The sequence below is a fragment of the Peromyscus californicus genome, unplaced genomic scaffold, assembly GCF_007827085.1.
Source record: "Peromyscus californicus insignis strain IS unplaced genomic scaffold, ASM782708v3 Scaffold_4__1_contigs__length_199733344, whole genome shotgun sequence".
NCBI classification, from domain to species: domain Eukaryota; kingdom Metazoa; phylum Chordata; class Mammalia; order Rodentia; family Cricetidae; genus Peromyscus; species Peromyscus californicus.
In genome coordinates, this window is record NW_026294562.1 from 97,404,432 (window position 1) to 97,419,548 (window position 15,117).

Here is a 15,117-nt window from a genome sequence, read left to right on the forward strand (position 1 = left end):
AACAGCTCATTTGGGAAGGAGGAGTCAGCAACGTCACTAGTTACTAGGCAGGGAGATGGAGGAGGTGACAGACAGTGCTCATGTGACTTGTCACATGACTTCAGATCAGCCGAAAGCCAAAATGGGACGCCAAACCTGGTGAGAAATTGAGGTGGGGAGGGTAGCCAAAGGGGATTACATTAGAGGGGTCACATGTGGAGGGACTACAGTGGTGGTTCAGCTCCTGATGAAACCCACCTGCTGTCCCGCAGCCTCCTAGGGCTCCTTGCTCTCGTCATCACTGGCAAATGCACTTATAGCCCTGAGCCGGACCAGCGGTGGATGTGAGTTGATTTCAAACTGCCCGTGCCTTCCCTATACCCTTCTCTGCAGTCACTGACCTGGTCCTAGCTTTCCTCACCCTTACAACTGCCTCTAGTGCCCACTCTCTAGCCTTATCCAACACCCCTTAGACTTAATCTCCTGCCTTAACCTCCTCTGAAACTTATCTGCATCTGGAATCCCACCCAAAGTCTCAGTTCTTAATCCCAAACTCTCCACGATCTGGGATTTCCCATCTATGGCCTAACCAAATCATATCCCTGGCCCTGCAGGCTGCCCCCAGGCTGGGTGTCCCTGGGCCGCGTGGACCCTGAAGAAGAGCTGAGTCTCACTTTTGCCCTGAAACAGCAGAACCTGGAAAGACTCTCGGAGCTGGTGCAGGCTGTGTCGGATCCCAGCTCTCCTCGATACGGTGCCTATCAGAAGTGGGGGCAGGAAGTGGGAGGCAGGAACAGGCAGGCACTGGCTGGTGCAGATCATATAGGGTCATGTTTCTAGTATGACACAAGTTGCAGTAACTGCCACATTTACGTACACACATACCCCAAATTTAACATCTGAGTTCTTCAGCTTTAAAACAAAGAACAAATCTAGGCCTACTAAAGCAGGAAGGTTTTGAATCCAAGGCCTGCCTGAGCAGTGTAGTAAGACTGTCAAGATTTTTTTTAAGTGTTTTTTTTCGGGGGGGGGGGGGCACGGGAGCTTAGGTAACTCATTGGTAGGGTACTCAGCTAGTGTGTGTAAAACCATAGGTTCAACCTCCAGTAAGACAAGGGTTGGGGTGGGGTAGATATGTTTGACAGCACGTTTTATAATCAGATCTAGATTAAAATTTTGACTTCTACTTACCAGCTACCAAATGGAGAAATAGCACTTAGTATGTATAATTATCAAATCATGGCCGTTCCCCTGATGTCATTTCTAGTCCTACACCCTCCTCTGTTCCAATCCTGAAGTTGCTAGTTCAACTCCTAAATTGTCTTTGGATTAGTCCACCCTGGCCATCCCTCTTGCCATCAACTCAGTTGTTTATTCTCCCTCCTGGACTACTGCCCAGCACCCTGGTTTGCTGTTTCCTCTCCTCTACCCCACTCCCCAGAGCACTCCTCACACTATTCCAGAGCATTCTCTCTGAGGAAAGGGTGTGTGTGTTTGTGTGTGTGTGTGTGTGTGTGTGTGTGTGTGTGTGTGTGTGTGTGTGTGTGTGAGAGAGAGAGAGAGAGAGAGAGAGAGAGAGAATATGGAGGCGGGGAAGAGAGGCATCTTCAGATCACCCAAGAAGCTCTTTGCATGCAGGGAAGAATGACTCACCATTATGTTGTTTAAAATCAACAAGTATGACGATCTGAGCTAAATTAGATGGTTCTGTATAATTGGCTCCAAAAGTTTGGAAACAATTTTTTGAAGATAAGCTTAAAATGGGACATTTAAAGTTTATTAACCTCCTTGAATTTTTGTGACTATGGCAGTGCATACTATGCATATTTCCTGGCCGTGACATTCCAAGTCTCTCCAGCCTTTTCTCCCCTTAGATTCCCAATATGCCTAGCACCTACACAAACCTCCTTGGGAAGTCTTGATGTCTACTGATTGAGGTCCAAACAGGCAACCCAGGAGCCACTAATCAAGACAAGATCCTCTTCTGAACCCCTGCAGGAAAGTACCTAACCCTACAGGATGTAGCTGAGCTGGTCCAACCAGCACCACTGACCCTGAGCACCGTCCAAAAATGGCTCTTGGCAGCTGGAGCCCGGAACTGCCATTCAGTGACCACACGGGACTTTGTGACTTGCTGGTTAAGTGTCTGGTGAGAAGTAATGACTGCCCCATGGAGTCAATTGCCCCACCAAGGAGATAAAATACTCCCAAAGGAGGAAGTTGAAAGCTTGCTGAGAGCCTGTGGGTATAGCTAATGCATGGGGAGATGACTGACTAGTAAGTGGGGCTCAGGCCATTTCTGCTCCCCTCCATGCTTCCTGTTTTCTGACTTCCAGGCAGGCTGAGCTGCTGCTCCCTGGAGCTGAGTTTCATCGCTATGTGGGGGGACCTTCGGAGACCCATGTTGTAAGGTCCCCACATCCCTACCAGCTCCCCCAGGCCTTGGCCCCTCATGTGGACTTTGGTAAACCCAATGGGGTTGGTGGAGGTTGGGGAAGGCAGATCTAGAGGCTGAAGTTTAGATGCCACAAGAGGCATAGGGTGTTGGCAGTAGTAAAGTTAAGTGGTAGTGTCTGTAAGCCCTCCTTAAGCCTGACTCCTTTCCACAGTGGGGGGACTGCACCGTTTCCCCCCCACGTCATCTCTGAGACAACGCCCAGAGCCACAGGGGGTAGGAACTGTTGGCCTGCACCTGGGAGTGACGCCATCTGTGCTCCGTCAGCGATACAACCTGACAGCACAAGATGTGGGCTCTGGCACCACCAACAACAGCCAGGCCTGTGCCCAGGTGAGCCATGAGAAACCCTGGGGTCCTCACAACCTCCTCAAGATATCTTTAATGCCTTACTACGCTGGGCCTCACTCTCTGATCCATGATCCCTTATTTGACTGTTTCCACAGTTCCTGGAACAGTATTTCCATGACTCAGATCTGACTGAGTTCATGCGCCTGTTCGGTGGCGATTTTGCACACCACGCATCAGTAGCCAGAGTGGTTGGAAAACAGGGGCGAGGCAGAGCTGGAATCGAGGCCAGTCTAGATGTGGAATACCTGATGAGTGCTGGTGCCAACATCTCCACTTGGGTCTACAGTAGCCCTGGTATTGCTAAAAGAATTAGTTGAGGGTGGTGGGAGAAATGGGTCGGGGTAGGCTGTTGATCTCTGTTTCATTTTGTCAAGGGGATGCCATAGACTGAAGGGAGAGTCTAGCAACTCTTCAATGACCACCCATATCCCTTCTTTTAAAACAATCCAGGCCGGCATGAGGCACAGGAGCCCTTCTTGCAGTGGCTCCTGCTTCTCAGTAATGAGTCAACCTTGCCAAATATACATACTGTGAGTTATGGAGATGATGAAGACTCTCTCAGCAGCATCTACATGCAGAGAGTCAACACTGAGTTCATGAAGGCTGCTGCTCGGGGTCTCACCCTACTTTTTGCCTCAGGTAACCCACCCTAAACTTCTACTTCCCACCTGCCCAACCTGGACATGTTGCCCCAATTGACACTTCAGCCTGGTTTCTGCCTCATAATAGAACTCAGAGCCTTAGCAGGGACTGACATGACCTGTAAACTCTGACCTACAGTAAAAGGTGACACCTACATTTCTCCTCTGGCATATGATCCTACACCCCAAGTTCTCATCAACTAATCTGAATATTTACTATGTCTCTCCTAGGTGACACTGGAGCTGGGTGTTGGTCTGTCTCTGGAAGACACAAGTTCCGCCCTAGCTTCCCTGCTTCTAGGTAAGCACCCCTCAAATCTTTCACTTGTGACTCTGACCCCACCAGGTGCTGCTATGGATCAGCCTTCAGCTTTACCTGTCTTGATTGTTGTACTCCCTCTTTTCTTCATGTATGTCCCAGGCTACTAGACTTCTGAGCAGAACATGGCTACCAATGTTTCTCTTTCTTAGTCTCTAGGCTTTTTAGTTGCAAAATTTTGTTTTGTTTTGTTTTTCATGTAGAAAAGTATGCACAATCAACTCAAGCCATGTCTTGAGAGCTTTCAATCTCTCAATAAACCCTGTATGCAGGTTTTCAGTCTTATTCCCTTTTCCAGTAAGACCCAGACTATACCCACCCACCTCCACCCATCTTTGGAATCACCCACTATCTGAATACTGCCTTCTCTTTAGCCCCTATGTCACCACAGTAGGCGGCACCTCCTTCAGGAATCCATTCTTCATCACAAATGAAGTAGTCGACTATATCAGTGGTGGAGGCTTCAGCAATGTTTTCCCACAGCCTTCATACCAGGTTTGTGCATGTTCATGTGGATATATGGAGGATAGCAGTGGGGTGGGGGAAGTGATCCTCAGTCCAACAGCCTGCTGAACAGGCTACTGGCCAATACTCAGACTCAGAAATGTCCTTCAGGGGGAAGCAGTGGCCCAGTTCCTGAAGTCCAGCTCTCATCTACCACCATCTAGTTACTTCAATGCTAGTGGCCGTGCCTACCCAGACGTTGCTGCACTTTCTGATGGCTACTGGGTAGTCAGCAACAGGGTCCCCATTCCATGGGTATCTGGAACCTCGGTGAGAATCAGTTTGGCTCTAAACCCTCTACTCAGGAACTACCCTTATTCCTCTACCCACAAAATCTTGTACCCAGAATCCTTGACTCCTTAGAGACTTCTGATCTTTGCAAGAATCATTCCGCAAAAGTCGAATCACTCTGAAACCCTGACCTATTATTGCATCTTCATCTTGCAGGCCTCTACTCCAGTGTTTGGGGGAATTTTATCCTTGATAAATGAGCACAGAATCCTCAATGGCCGCCCCCCTCTTGGCTTTCTCAATCCAAGGCTCTATAAACAGCATGGGGCAGGCCTCTTTGATGTAAGTGTTGGAGGAAAGAGGGTGGATGTTGTCATAGGATATGGGAAGGGCTAATGTGAACTTGGGGCACTTTTGCTATATGGGATTGTCTCTGTGATATGAATATAAATAAGGTACACTGTAGAAGTACTGGTATCAGCAGGCCCAGATCTGATGTCTACCACCTCCTCCCAGGTAACCCATGGCTGCCATGAGTCCTGTCTGAATGAAGAAGTGGAGGGTCAGGGTTTCTGCTCTGGTCCTGGTTGGGATCCTGTGACAGGTTGGGGAACACCCAACTTCCCAGCCCTACTGAAGACTCTACTCAACCCTTGACCCTTTCCTGCTGGGAAAGCAGAACTGTTCCCTGTGCTACTGGAGAAGGCTTAGTCCCCTATTCTGCCTCAATGGAAGCCCTGCTAAACTCTTAACTCTTGCCTCCTGCAGACATCTTTTCCCTAATCCTCAAATGTTGCGAGCAGGACTTGATTCCCAACCCTACTGTGTTCCATCAAACTCAGGTCTCCTAACTCAACAAGATGTTATAACCAGCATATTTTGTCTCACCCTTCCCCGTCTCTTCTTCCTCTTTCCAACTTGAGATGTGAAAAGAGGATGAGGATGTTGTCTTCCCATTACTGATACTGTCAGGCCCGTCTGGGGCTTACCACCTCTGCACTGACTGTATGCTCTATTTCTCTTCAAGTTTTCTTCCTAATGCACTGTAATGAGACCGTTGCGCTAACTGTTTAGTTTTTCTTCCCCTGGCACTGAGGCGAAATGGTCTCCCTGACATTTTATGCAGGATACACTTCTCAATCTTTGTTTTATGGTTTTTTTTTTTTTTTTGAAGAACAGGTTGCCAACAATCTCATATTCTAAAGAAAGTTAAAAATTTGTAAACTCAAAGTGTTTTAAATATGTTCTCATCGGCAACATTTCTCAACAAAATAAATAGGTCATTACAAATGAATGTCACCTTTAAATTTTGCTTCAACAATTTTTTTTGTAATTTAATTTACATTTTACTTCCCCCTTCTTGGCTACGATAAAGCGATATTTGGTTTTTATTTCAGCTGTTAGATATTCATAAACATCTAGCTTCTGTAAACCTGGGGTTTTGCTCTTTCCTTCAGTTTCTCATTCATCCTTTCTCCTTGGCTTCCAGTGCATATCCACCCTAACCACACCAGTTTGCCTCCTTTCCCACTAACTCCTGGAATTCAGGTGTTCTTCATTGCTCTAGCCTTAGTTTTTTGCTTTTATCATTTTATTCATCATCCCTCAAACAAATCACTGACATCTATACCCATAGTGATTGACAGATACCTCAAATGGAAGATACCTCAATACTTCATCTCCCTCTTACCCAAACCTCAACTATTTTATCTCTTGGTATATGATACAATGCCTCTTCCAAACAAACCAAAAACCTATAACCCTTAACTCTCATTTTTTTCACCTCCTTATTAACTTCAATGAACAAGGTTTACTGATTTTACCTTTCTAATACATCTTTATCAGCCAGTGTGGTGGTGCTCACCTTTAATCCCAGCATTCAGGAGGCAGAGGCAGGCAAGTCTTTGTGAGTTTGAGGCCATCCTGGTCCACATAAAGTGAGACTCTGCCTCAAAAATACACACACACACACACACACACACACACACACCTCTTCATCTCTACTGCTACTGCATTAGCTTTGAGCCCATGTTGTTTTCCTCTAAACCGCAGGTGGGGAGCCATTCCCAAAGCCCCTCAATATCCCTGACTTCCTACCCATGGGTAAGTCATCTTCCAGATCAAACAGTATATTTACTTGTACAAACTCTTCAAAGATTACTGGGTAAAAGTCAGGAGCATCGAAACCTGCCTTCAAAATCAGGGAATAAACATTGATAATATCGGACACTTGGAATTAGGTAGCTGATGTTAGCTCTCATTCTTCATTGTGTTGTACCTACATGTAGCTGGGAAATAACCATACAGTATTGAAATTGCCAGTTCGATTGCCTTCCTTTCCCAGACCAGTGTTGCTAGTGAACCAGAATCTTATCCTACTTTGTATTCCTAGGTTCCAGCCCAGTAGCTGGCAATTAGGAATTAAATAAATGACTGTTGAATTGCAAATGTGCTTCACTCGCTGACTGTGGCATATTATTTCTTCATGGTGAAACACCTCTCTCTCCATTTACAGCAGCACACTCCTAGGACCGTTGTGGGTGGGAGGGATACTCACCAAATTCACTATTACCCGTAAAAGGCTGAGTAAGGGCACTACAAAGAATAAAGATTGTCAGGAAGACTGGTAGTAGAGAAGGACTGGTAGAGTAGGACTGGTAGTAGAGTCCCCAAGCAAAGTCTGCACCCAAGTGAAGTGTGCACAGTCCTGAATGCTCTGCGGCTCCACTCTGGCGTGGGTTGAACCGCGGGGTGACGGCCATAACCTTTCACAGCTCGCCTCCACTTTGCAGGCTACACCTAGTCCGCTCACAGTCAACAAGAGGTCGCCTGCTGCAGCGGCTTTGGAACTGCCGGCCGCAGGCCCGCCTAGAGTGGTGGGCGGGAACTGTGACGTCACGCGGCGTGCGCCTGGGCGAGCGGAAGCGGAAGCGGCTCTGTTCGCCGCCTCTCCCACCAGCCCCATGAGCTGCAGCGGCTCCGGCGCGGACCCCGAGGCGGCACCGGCTGGTGCCGCTTCGGTCGCGGGTCCGGCGCCCCCTGTATCGGCTCCTGCAGCGCTGCCCCCCAGCACAGTCGCGGAGAACAAGGCCAGCCCTGCGGGGACGGCAGGGGGACCCGGGGCTGGAGTCGCCACTACGGGCACGGGCCCCGTGGCGGCGCGAGCCGGGGAGCCGGCGGAGCGGCGCGGGCCGGGTGAGCGCCGGGCTGGGTGAGGGAGGGGGCAGTCTCGGACTGGGCCCCGCGGCGGGGGAGCCTGCTCTTCTCACCTCCGTTGTTAATTCTCCTTCAGCCTCGGTGGCAGCGGGCGGCGCGGCTCCCCCTGAAGGGGCAATGTCTAATGGGGTTTACGCCCTGCCGAGCGCGGCCAACGGAGAAGTGAAGCCCGTAGTGTCCAGCACGCCTCTTGTGGACTTCTTGATGCAGCTGGAGGATTACACTCCTACGGTGGGCTTCCCGCCTGAATAAGGCCATCTGGCTCGCTGTCGTGCCTTTCAACCACACCTTCGTGCTTTCAAGCGTCCTCTTTGCTACAGTGCTAGCTCTTTTTATTCCTTCTTCCCACCCAGCGCATCAGGGGTCAGGGATAATACTGACCGCTGTTTAATTTGATTTCTCAGATCCCAGATGCAGTGACTGGTTATTACCTGAACCGTGCTGGCTTTGAAGCTTCAGACCCACGCATGTGAGTAAGCTCAGGGCAGGGCACATTGGACTGTTGAATGCTGGGTGCAGTTTACTATATATTTCATTATTACCTCCCCACTTTCCTCTCTAGAATTCGGCTCATCTCACTAGCTGCCCAGAAATTCATCTCAGATATTGCCAACGATGCCCTACAGCACTGCAAAATGAAGGGCACAGCCTCAGGCAGCTCCCGGAGCAAGAGCAAGGTGTGAAAGAAGGCTCACCCACCACAGCAGTACAGGATTAACTTATCCTGAAACCCCTTTGGGGAAGCAGCATCCTAGGGGAGGTATTGGGCCTACTCAGGGTCACCCACAAGGGACTGGAATCTGGGATTACGGTGTTCAGATGGTGGTCTTCCCTCTTCCCATAGGACCGCAAGTACACCCTTACAATGGAGGACTTGACCCCTGCCCTCAGCGAATATGGTATCAATGTGAAGAAGCCGCACTACTTCACCTGAGCCACCTAACCCAGACGTATTTGTCTTTTCCTCTGTCCCCACACCAGCCTGTTTTCATAATAAACTTTATTGTGACAGGCAGGGCTTATCCCTCCCATGTTGGGAGACATCATGTGGCAAGTGACAAAGCTCTGAGCCCAGCCCCTTTTGGGGCTACAGTGGTAGGGATGGGAGCAGGGATGAGCCCCATAACTGGGGTAGTACCATAATTGGAGATGGGGAGGCAACCAGAGGCCTTCAGCTTTGGGGAAGTGCACTCCCCCAACCATATTTTGACACCTCTGGAGTTTGAGCAAGGACCTTCCAGTCCTACTTGTCTTGCATCTTCTCCAGGATAGGCACAATCATGTCAAACTTGGGTCGCTTTGCAGGGTCTTCGTTCATGCAAATCTTCATGAGCTTACACACGTGTGGGGAAATACCTGGTGGAATGGTAGGCCGAAGGCCTTCCAGTGCCACCTGCAAATTATAAGGAACAAGATGAGCTTTAGATTTTGAGTTGATCATTTGGTAAAAAGTTTTGACCTTTCAATGGGATTATTATTTATCTGTACAAATTGTGAGAAGAGCTTACCACAGTGATTGTCATCACCACTACCCCTACACAAGTATCTGCAGTTCTGTGCTCACCTTCATTCCAATCTCCATATTAGAGAGGTCAGCAAAAGGCACCTCTCGTGTCACCAGTTCCCACAGAAGCACTGCAAAACTCCACATGTCTGCTGAGCGTCTGTTTGTGTCTTCAGGCTTCTTCTGCAGGGCTGGAAGGAATAGGGCTTACTATTCTAGTTGCCTAGCCTTGCCTGTCTCTGCTTCTTCTACTGTTACTGAGCTGATTCTTCTCAATTTCCCAACATGATGCCTTCACCTACCTTCTGGGGCCACCCAGGCAGGTGCATACATGCGCCCAGGGCACTGGAAAGAGAACTTGACATCAGCCATGCTGATTCGAGCAGTCATGTCTTCATCGATCTGAGGAAGAGAAGTTCAAAAAGGTGGGTCCTATTGTCGGCAAGCAAAGGGCTTCGGGAGCCAGTAGTGAATGTGGCCTCACCATTACGCTACGGCTATTTAGTGCATGTCGAGGTATGAGAGGCTCTAGTGTGTGGAGAAAAGCCATGCCTCTTGCCATGTCCAAAGCAAACTTTACAGCTTGGCTCTGGTCCACAACGAAATCTAACAGGAAGCAAGAATCAATAATTTAGAGTCTACCACCCATTCTAGTCCCTCCCCAACAAGGCCAGCATCCTTACTGGTGCCTTCATGTAGTACATTGTAGAGCGATCCATATGGCATCCAGTGTGTGATAAGGGTTGGGTGGGGAGCTGGTGGAGCCTGGCAAGCACCTAGCACTGGAAGCACGTTTGGATGTGAGAAAATCCTGCGAGAGGGAGAAGGTGGTGAGACGCAACAGAATTTCCCTTTTCAGTACTATTTGGAGTTCCTTAGAAACAACAGCTTCCACTTTAGCTGTCCCACCTGAGCCTAGGACACTCCTCATTGAAGTCCCTGCTTTTCCTTGTACTCCAGTCTCGAACCTTCAGCACCTTCACAACAATGTCATTGCCCTGCCAGCGGCCTTTCCATAGCTGAAGGACAGGTAGAGGTTAGGAGGCATTACCTCAGGCTATACTATTTCCTTTCCACTAAGTGGAAGAAAACCTTAATTGGAGATACAGACTGGCAGTTTGTGATTGTTAGAGAGGGAGGGGCAAGAAGGGCAGGGATCACCTCTCCAGAATGATTCTCGTTGAGCTTTGCCAGAAAGTTGAGTTGTTTGAAGTCAATACCGGAGTGTTTGTTCAGGGTTCCATTTCCTGAGAATATGGGCAGGTCAAGTACCCAGCTTCACCCTAACCCACCCCAATAGTCCAGGATCCTGTATTACAACCCCTCCCCCCACAGTAGTGACTCACGGGGCCTAGTGCGAGTGGTCCCCTTCCAGAATGTGTCCTTGTATGGAATACGGTTGAGATTCTGGCCCATCTTCTCTGCCCGTTCTGGGGAGGAAAACAGTCTTAGCCTTAATTGTGGTATGGAGGGAAGAGACGCAAGATGGGACAAGAGGACACAAGCTAGGGGAAGAGAGTGGACCTCGGAGAAGCTCTCTAAGGGGTGCCTTGGCTTTGTCAACAGGCATCTCTCCGTACTTGTTACAGATGCTTACAAGAGCTCCGTTAGCCACCAGGTCCTGAAAAGAAAAGACAATTATTCAGAGGGCCTCTGTTACTGCCAGTCACAAGCAAGCATGAACACAGAGATGCAGTGCACAGTCCTATAAGTGTCACACAGTAGGACCGGATGGGTTGATGGTTCCATTCTCAATGTGTTTCCCACTCATCCTAGGACTTGGGGTCTGAGTACTTACCTCTGCCACCTGGTCTTGACCCCAGAAACAGGCATAGTGAAGGGGCACATTCCCGTGCTCGTTCACTGCATTGATGTCAGCCTTGTATTGCAACAGCTGTGCCGTGGCCAAGAAAGAAAAAAGGCACAGTCAGTCCTAAATGAGATATTTGTGTCTAGGCATGAGGAAAGGGAGAACAGTACACATTCTCCATGACAGTTCCTGTTACTGACTTCACATTGTGTGTGTATGAGATTGTGGGTGGTGAAGGGTTTGCCATACCTTCTGTACAATGTCACGGTGTCCATGACTGGCTGCCAGATGCAGGGGGGTATCATCCCCACGATTCATGACATTGATCCGTGCTCCCCTCATGATCAGCATCTCAACCACCGCAGAGCGGCCTTCCCGGCAAGCCCAGTGTAAGGGCGAGAAGCCATGATCATCCCTTTGAGAAAAAGGCATAGACACTAAGCTGGAGTTGGGGAGTTGGGAGGAACAAGAGCTTTGATGGGGCGGGAGGGGGGGGGGACAGACTCTATATTCACTGAAAAGGCTTGCCTCTCTAGTATTTAGTTCTTACTCGTCAGCAATTCACAAAGTTCAATTCAGATTTTTCCTTGAGCTTCACACCAAACAAGCACTTGGTGTCCCAACAACTGTAAGGTTTGTTCCTTTAATGACCACCTCCTACAACCCCTTCCCTAGCAGTTCTTCACTAGGTGGTAGTACTCTCCCTGGTGTCCTCTGGCTTCCTCTGCCTCCTTGTCCTCCCTTTTTTGACAGTGCTAGGAATCAAACCCAGGACGTTGTACATACTTGGCACATGCTATACCACTAAGCTTTATCTCCAACTCACATCTTTCGCAACACCTATAATCCTTTGTTTCCACTGTTTCTTGTGCATCTCCTTACTGTAGAGTTACACTGACTGGATTGTAAGAATCTGTTGATGTGAGCTGTCTTGCCTGTTAGATCATATGCTTGAGGACAGAGTCTGACAGCTGATGTTCTATGCAGGCTAATGGGGGAGAGGGACAAATTGGAGAAGGCAGGCCATAACTTAGGAGAGGAAACAAGCTTACCATTTGGCTCTGGTATTGAAACATCTAAAAATGGAATGGAATTAAAATGTTTTGGAGGGATATAATGACAAGGAAACATGCTTTTGATTACTGATGAGGCAGATAACCACACAAAACAGGATTTTCCTACTTACCAACCCAGGACACATAAAAGAAAACATAAATGGAAGCTTTAGAATAAAAACTGTATCTGATTTGTATTTTCATTTCCTAAGAACATGTATTTTAGAAGTGTACAAACAAAACAATTGGATGGGATGGGCCAAACTGACAGCCTGGAGCCATAAAAGGAAATTCCCTCCAGTCCAGGGATGCAGATCTAAGGGGCGGAACAGGGGGCGGTCTGTGGTCTAGGCCTGCAGCCTCCGGATGCCTTAGTGCTGTGGTCACTTCCTGTGAGGGGGCTGGAGGTGGGGCCTTGAGCTGATCCAGGCTTGGTCACTTAGAATCCCCCAACAGCTGAAAGAGGTATGTAGCTTTAAAAAATTGTTCCTCCGGTTTGCCCTCATCTGCTAACACAATCAGCAAAAGCTTTCCCAGGCTGTGAGTACATCCGTTACTATCTGTCTTGTCTCCCAGACTTTTCATGTGTTCTGACCTAACAGCCTCCAGCAGTCTGTGGCCTCAGTAAGCACAAGCTTGGGGACAAAAATAAATGCACACGGTTTTGCCCACTGTCACCCAGGGCCTAGATTTCTATCTCATGAAAGCCTGCAGGGAGTTAACTACCTTTAACACCACACCCTGTCCCCTTCAAAGCCACCAAACTTTCTGGTTTCCCTAATAACCTTTCACCTTTTGACAGCAAGGGATCTTCCAAAATGCCACTCCCACTGGACAACAGCCTAAACTTCTATTTCCTTACTAACAAAACAGATGGTAGAGCTTAGTGTCTACCACAGCATACAAGTTATGTGAAAAAAATGAAACAAAAAACTTTGAATATGACAAAAATAACACTGTCTAAAGGGAACTGGTGAAACCTGGCCTAGGATAACAGATGATCCTTTGCAACCTAAGAAGTACACTCTTAGAGTCACACATGGTGGCATCAAACTAAAAACTCAGCACTCAGGAGGCTGAGGTGGCAGGGTGGAGAGCTGGAGGCCACTCTGAACTACATGACACTATGTCTCCAAAAGCAAAGCAAAACTACCTACTAAACTTCCCCAACAATGCTTTTCTTGCTTTCCTGTATCAGCCAGTTTTAGAAAGTGTTCATATTTTCCCTTTCCTCATTTCTCATTCACTTTTCTCCCTGCCAGAAGCCTGCCATCTCGAGAGTATAGATTATGTCTGATTTAAGGACTCTAGCACCCACCACAGGTGCTGTTCCTTATTTGAAGGAACCCAGTATAAATGCAGTTTCCTGTTACTTTTCTGCAATAGCATTCACAAAGATCAAATATATCCTAAATGTAAGTTAAATGAAGACCTTAAGATACTCATTCGTGTTCTTTAACTTCTCAGTAGCCTATGCTACAGTTGACCACTGTGCTTTCATTAAAACATCTCTAAATCCATTTTCCTGTTTTTCCTTCAGATGGTTGCTCCCTGTCAGTCGGCCAGGCTTCTAATCCTCTGCCTTAGTTTTTTTACTCTTCTGGAGTACTATATTTTTCATGATAATTTGTGTTATCTTGGTCTCCAAGTCAGACCTCTCCTGAACGTCAAATCTACATAACCAACAACCTGACCAACTTTCCCAGGTGCTGTAGTGTCACCATAACTAATCAGTCCAGAATGGAACATCGGCAACTTCCAAGTATCCAAGTGCCCAAACCTCACGAACCCCAGGTCATCTCTGACTACCCTCAGTTCCCAAGCCAAGTCAATTACTTCATCCTTATGACTGGAGGGGGCGGGGATCTCACCACTTCTAGCTTTTCACCTGTTCACCTTTTTTGGGGGTGAACGCTGAATTAGTCCAAAACATCATTTCAAGGCAACTGCATCCAGGCCGACATTTGACGAACGGGCAGTCTCATCACTACACAGCTTCAGAACTTTGCTTACAGACATCTGCCCTTCTCCACTTCTATCCAACGCTCTAGGGCACAGAAACCTATCCTCCAACCACATGTAATTCCAGACAATTTTCTGGCACTCTGGTCTGCTTTTGACATGAGTTCATAGAGGCTGCAATGCAACCCGGAACCCCTAATTGTGAAGCTTAGGAAAAAACTCAGTTCAGACACAGCTTCCTCTCTGTTGATCCCCCTCTATCAACAGTCTGTGCTTACTACTCCACACACTGGGTAGCAAAGTCAGCTGCCCCCGCCCGACATAAGCGCCCCAAGTAGCGAAGAGTGGACTGATAGTCCTCCTCACTCGCAACCAGCGCTTCAGCTCACCCCTGATTGAGGTCGTTCTCTGTGTTGTCCAGCCACAAGCGCACCGCCACCGCGTTGCCCTCCCGGCACTGAGTGAAAATGTCGTCCATAGCGGCGTCCCGGCACTGAGACCCCGGGACTGGGGAAGCCTTGGGGGACTGGGGGGAAGGCAGAATCAAGAGGATGAGCCTGGCTCTGTTCCCTGCAGAACAGAGGTATCTGTGCTGGGATCGGGGGCTAGGCGTCGCGCGAGGGACAGTGGTTGTCTGTGAAGGACTTCGGGCAGCGGGGCGACCACTGGGCGCGAAGGGCAAGCGGGGTCTGGCAGTGTAGGGAGGAATTTGCTAATCTCCTGAGCCGGTGTCAGTAGGCTCCGAGTCCCGACCCGCGAGCACGGCTGAGGGGGAGGGGGACAAGCTGCAAACACCCGGGGGAGGGGACAGGGGTCCTTCCCGGGCGGCCCCGGCTCCCAGCTCGGAACTGCTGCAGAGATCACAGAAACGGGCTAGCAGGACCAACGTGGAGCAGGGAGCGGAGCCACCCGCACTCACCGGGACTCGGGCCGCAGGCGCCTTCTCGGGGGAACTCCCGTCCGGCCGCGCCCGCCGCCCGGCCCCGCCCCGGAGCTCTCCGGCCAGCGCGGGCCGCCGTCCCTCCCTTCCGACCTCCTACTGCCTCTCTAGCTCTCCAGCAGCTGCACTCGATGGTGCTCTGCTCCGCGC

At 49.1% G+C, this 15,117-nt stretch overlaps 3 protein-coding genes across 3 annotated transcripts; 2 read left to right on the forward strand and 1 right to left on the reverse strand.

Annotated features, from left to right (window-relative positions):
* The first annotated feature begins 40 nt into the window (after window positions 1-40).
* Tpp1 (tripeptidyl peptidase 1) lies at window positions 41-6,937 on the forward strand. Its single transcript, XM_052762395.1, has 13 exons — window positions 41-138; window positions 252-323; window positions 594-733; window positions 1,978-2,128; window positions 2,316-2,443; window positions 2,589-2,767; window positions 2,881-3,079; window positions 3,236-3,424; window positions 3,658-3,727; window positions 4,120-4,240; window positions 4,361-4,519; window positions 4,697-4,822; window positions 4,997-6,937. The coding sequence occupies exons 1-13, from the start codon at window positions 56-58 to the stop codon at window positions 5,135-5,137; spliced, it is 1,758 nt and encodes a 585-aa protein (XP_052618355.1). The 5' UTR covers window positions 41-55; the 3' UTR covers window positions 5,138-6,937.
* Window positions 6,938-7,404: 467 nt separating this feature from the next.
* On the forward strand, window positions 7,405-8,711 carry Taf10 (TATA-box binding protein associated factor 10). The gene is made up of 5 exons (XM_052762398.1): window positions 7,405-7,675; window positions 7,773-7,927; window positions 8,101-8,165; window positions 8,259-8,373; window positions 8,541-8,711. The coding sequence occupies exons 1-5, from the start codon at window positions 7,444-7,446 to the stop codon at window positions 8,628-8,630; spliced, it is 657 nt and encodes a 218-aa protein (XP_052618358.1). The 5' UTR covers window positions 7,405-7,443; the 3' UTR covers window positions 8,631-8,711.
* Window positions 8,679-15,065, reverse strand: Ilk (integrin linked kinase). The gene is made up of 13 exons (XM_052762397.1): window positions 14,947-15,065; window positions 14,417-14,553; window positions 11,260-11,425; window positions 10,999-11,094; window positions 10,725-10,821; window positions 10,547-10,630; window positions 10,362-10,447; window positions 10,110-10,219; window positions 9,884-10,011; window positions 9,685-9,806; window positions 9,503-9,602; window positions 9,261-9,391; window positions 8,679-9,089 (listed from the first exon to the last, which is right to left on the reverse strand). Exons 2-13 carry the CDS (start codon window positions 14,503-14,505, stop codon window positions 8,940-8,942), a joined length of 1,359 nt encoding a protein of 452 aa, XP_052618357.1. The 5' UTR covers window positions 14,506-14,553; window positions 14,947-15,065; the 3' UTR covers window positions 8,679-8,939.
* Window positions 15,066-15,117: the final 52 nt, after the last annotated feature.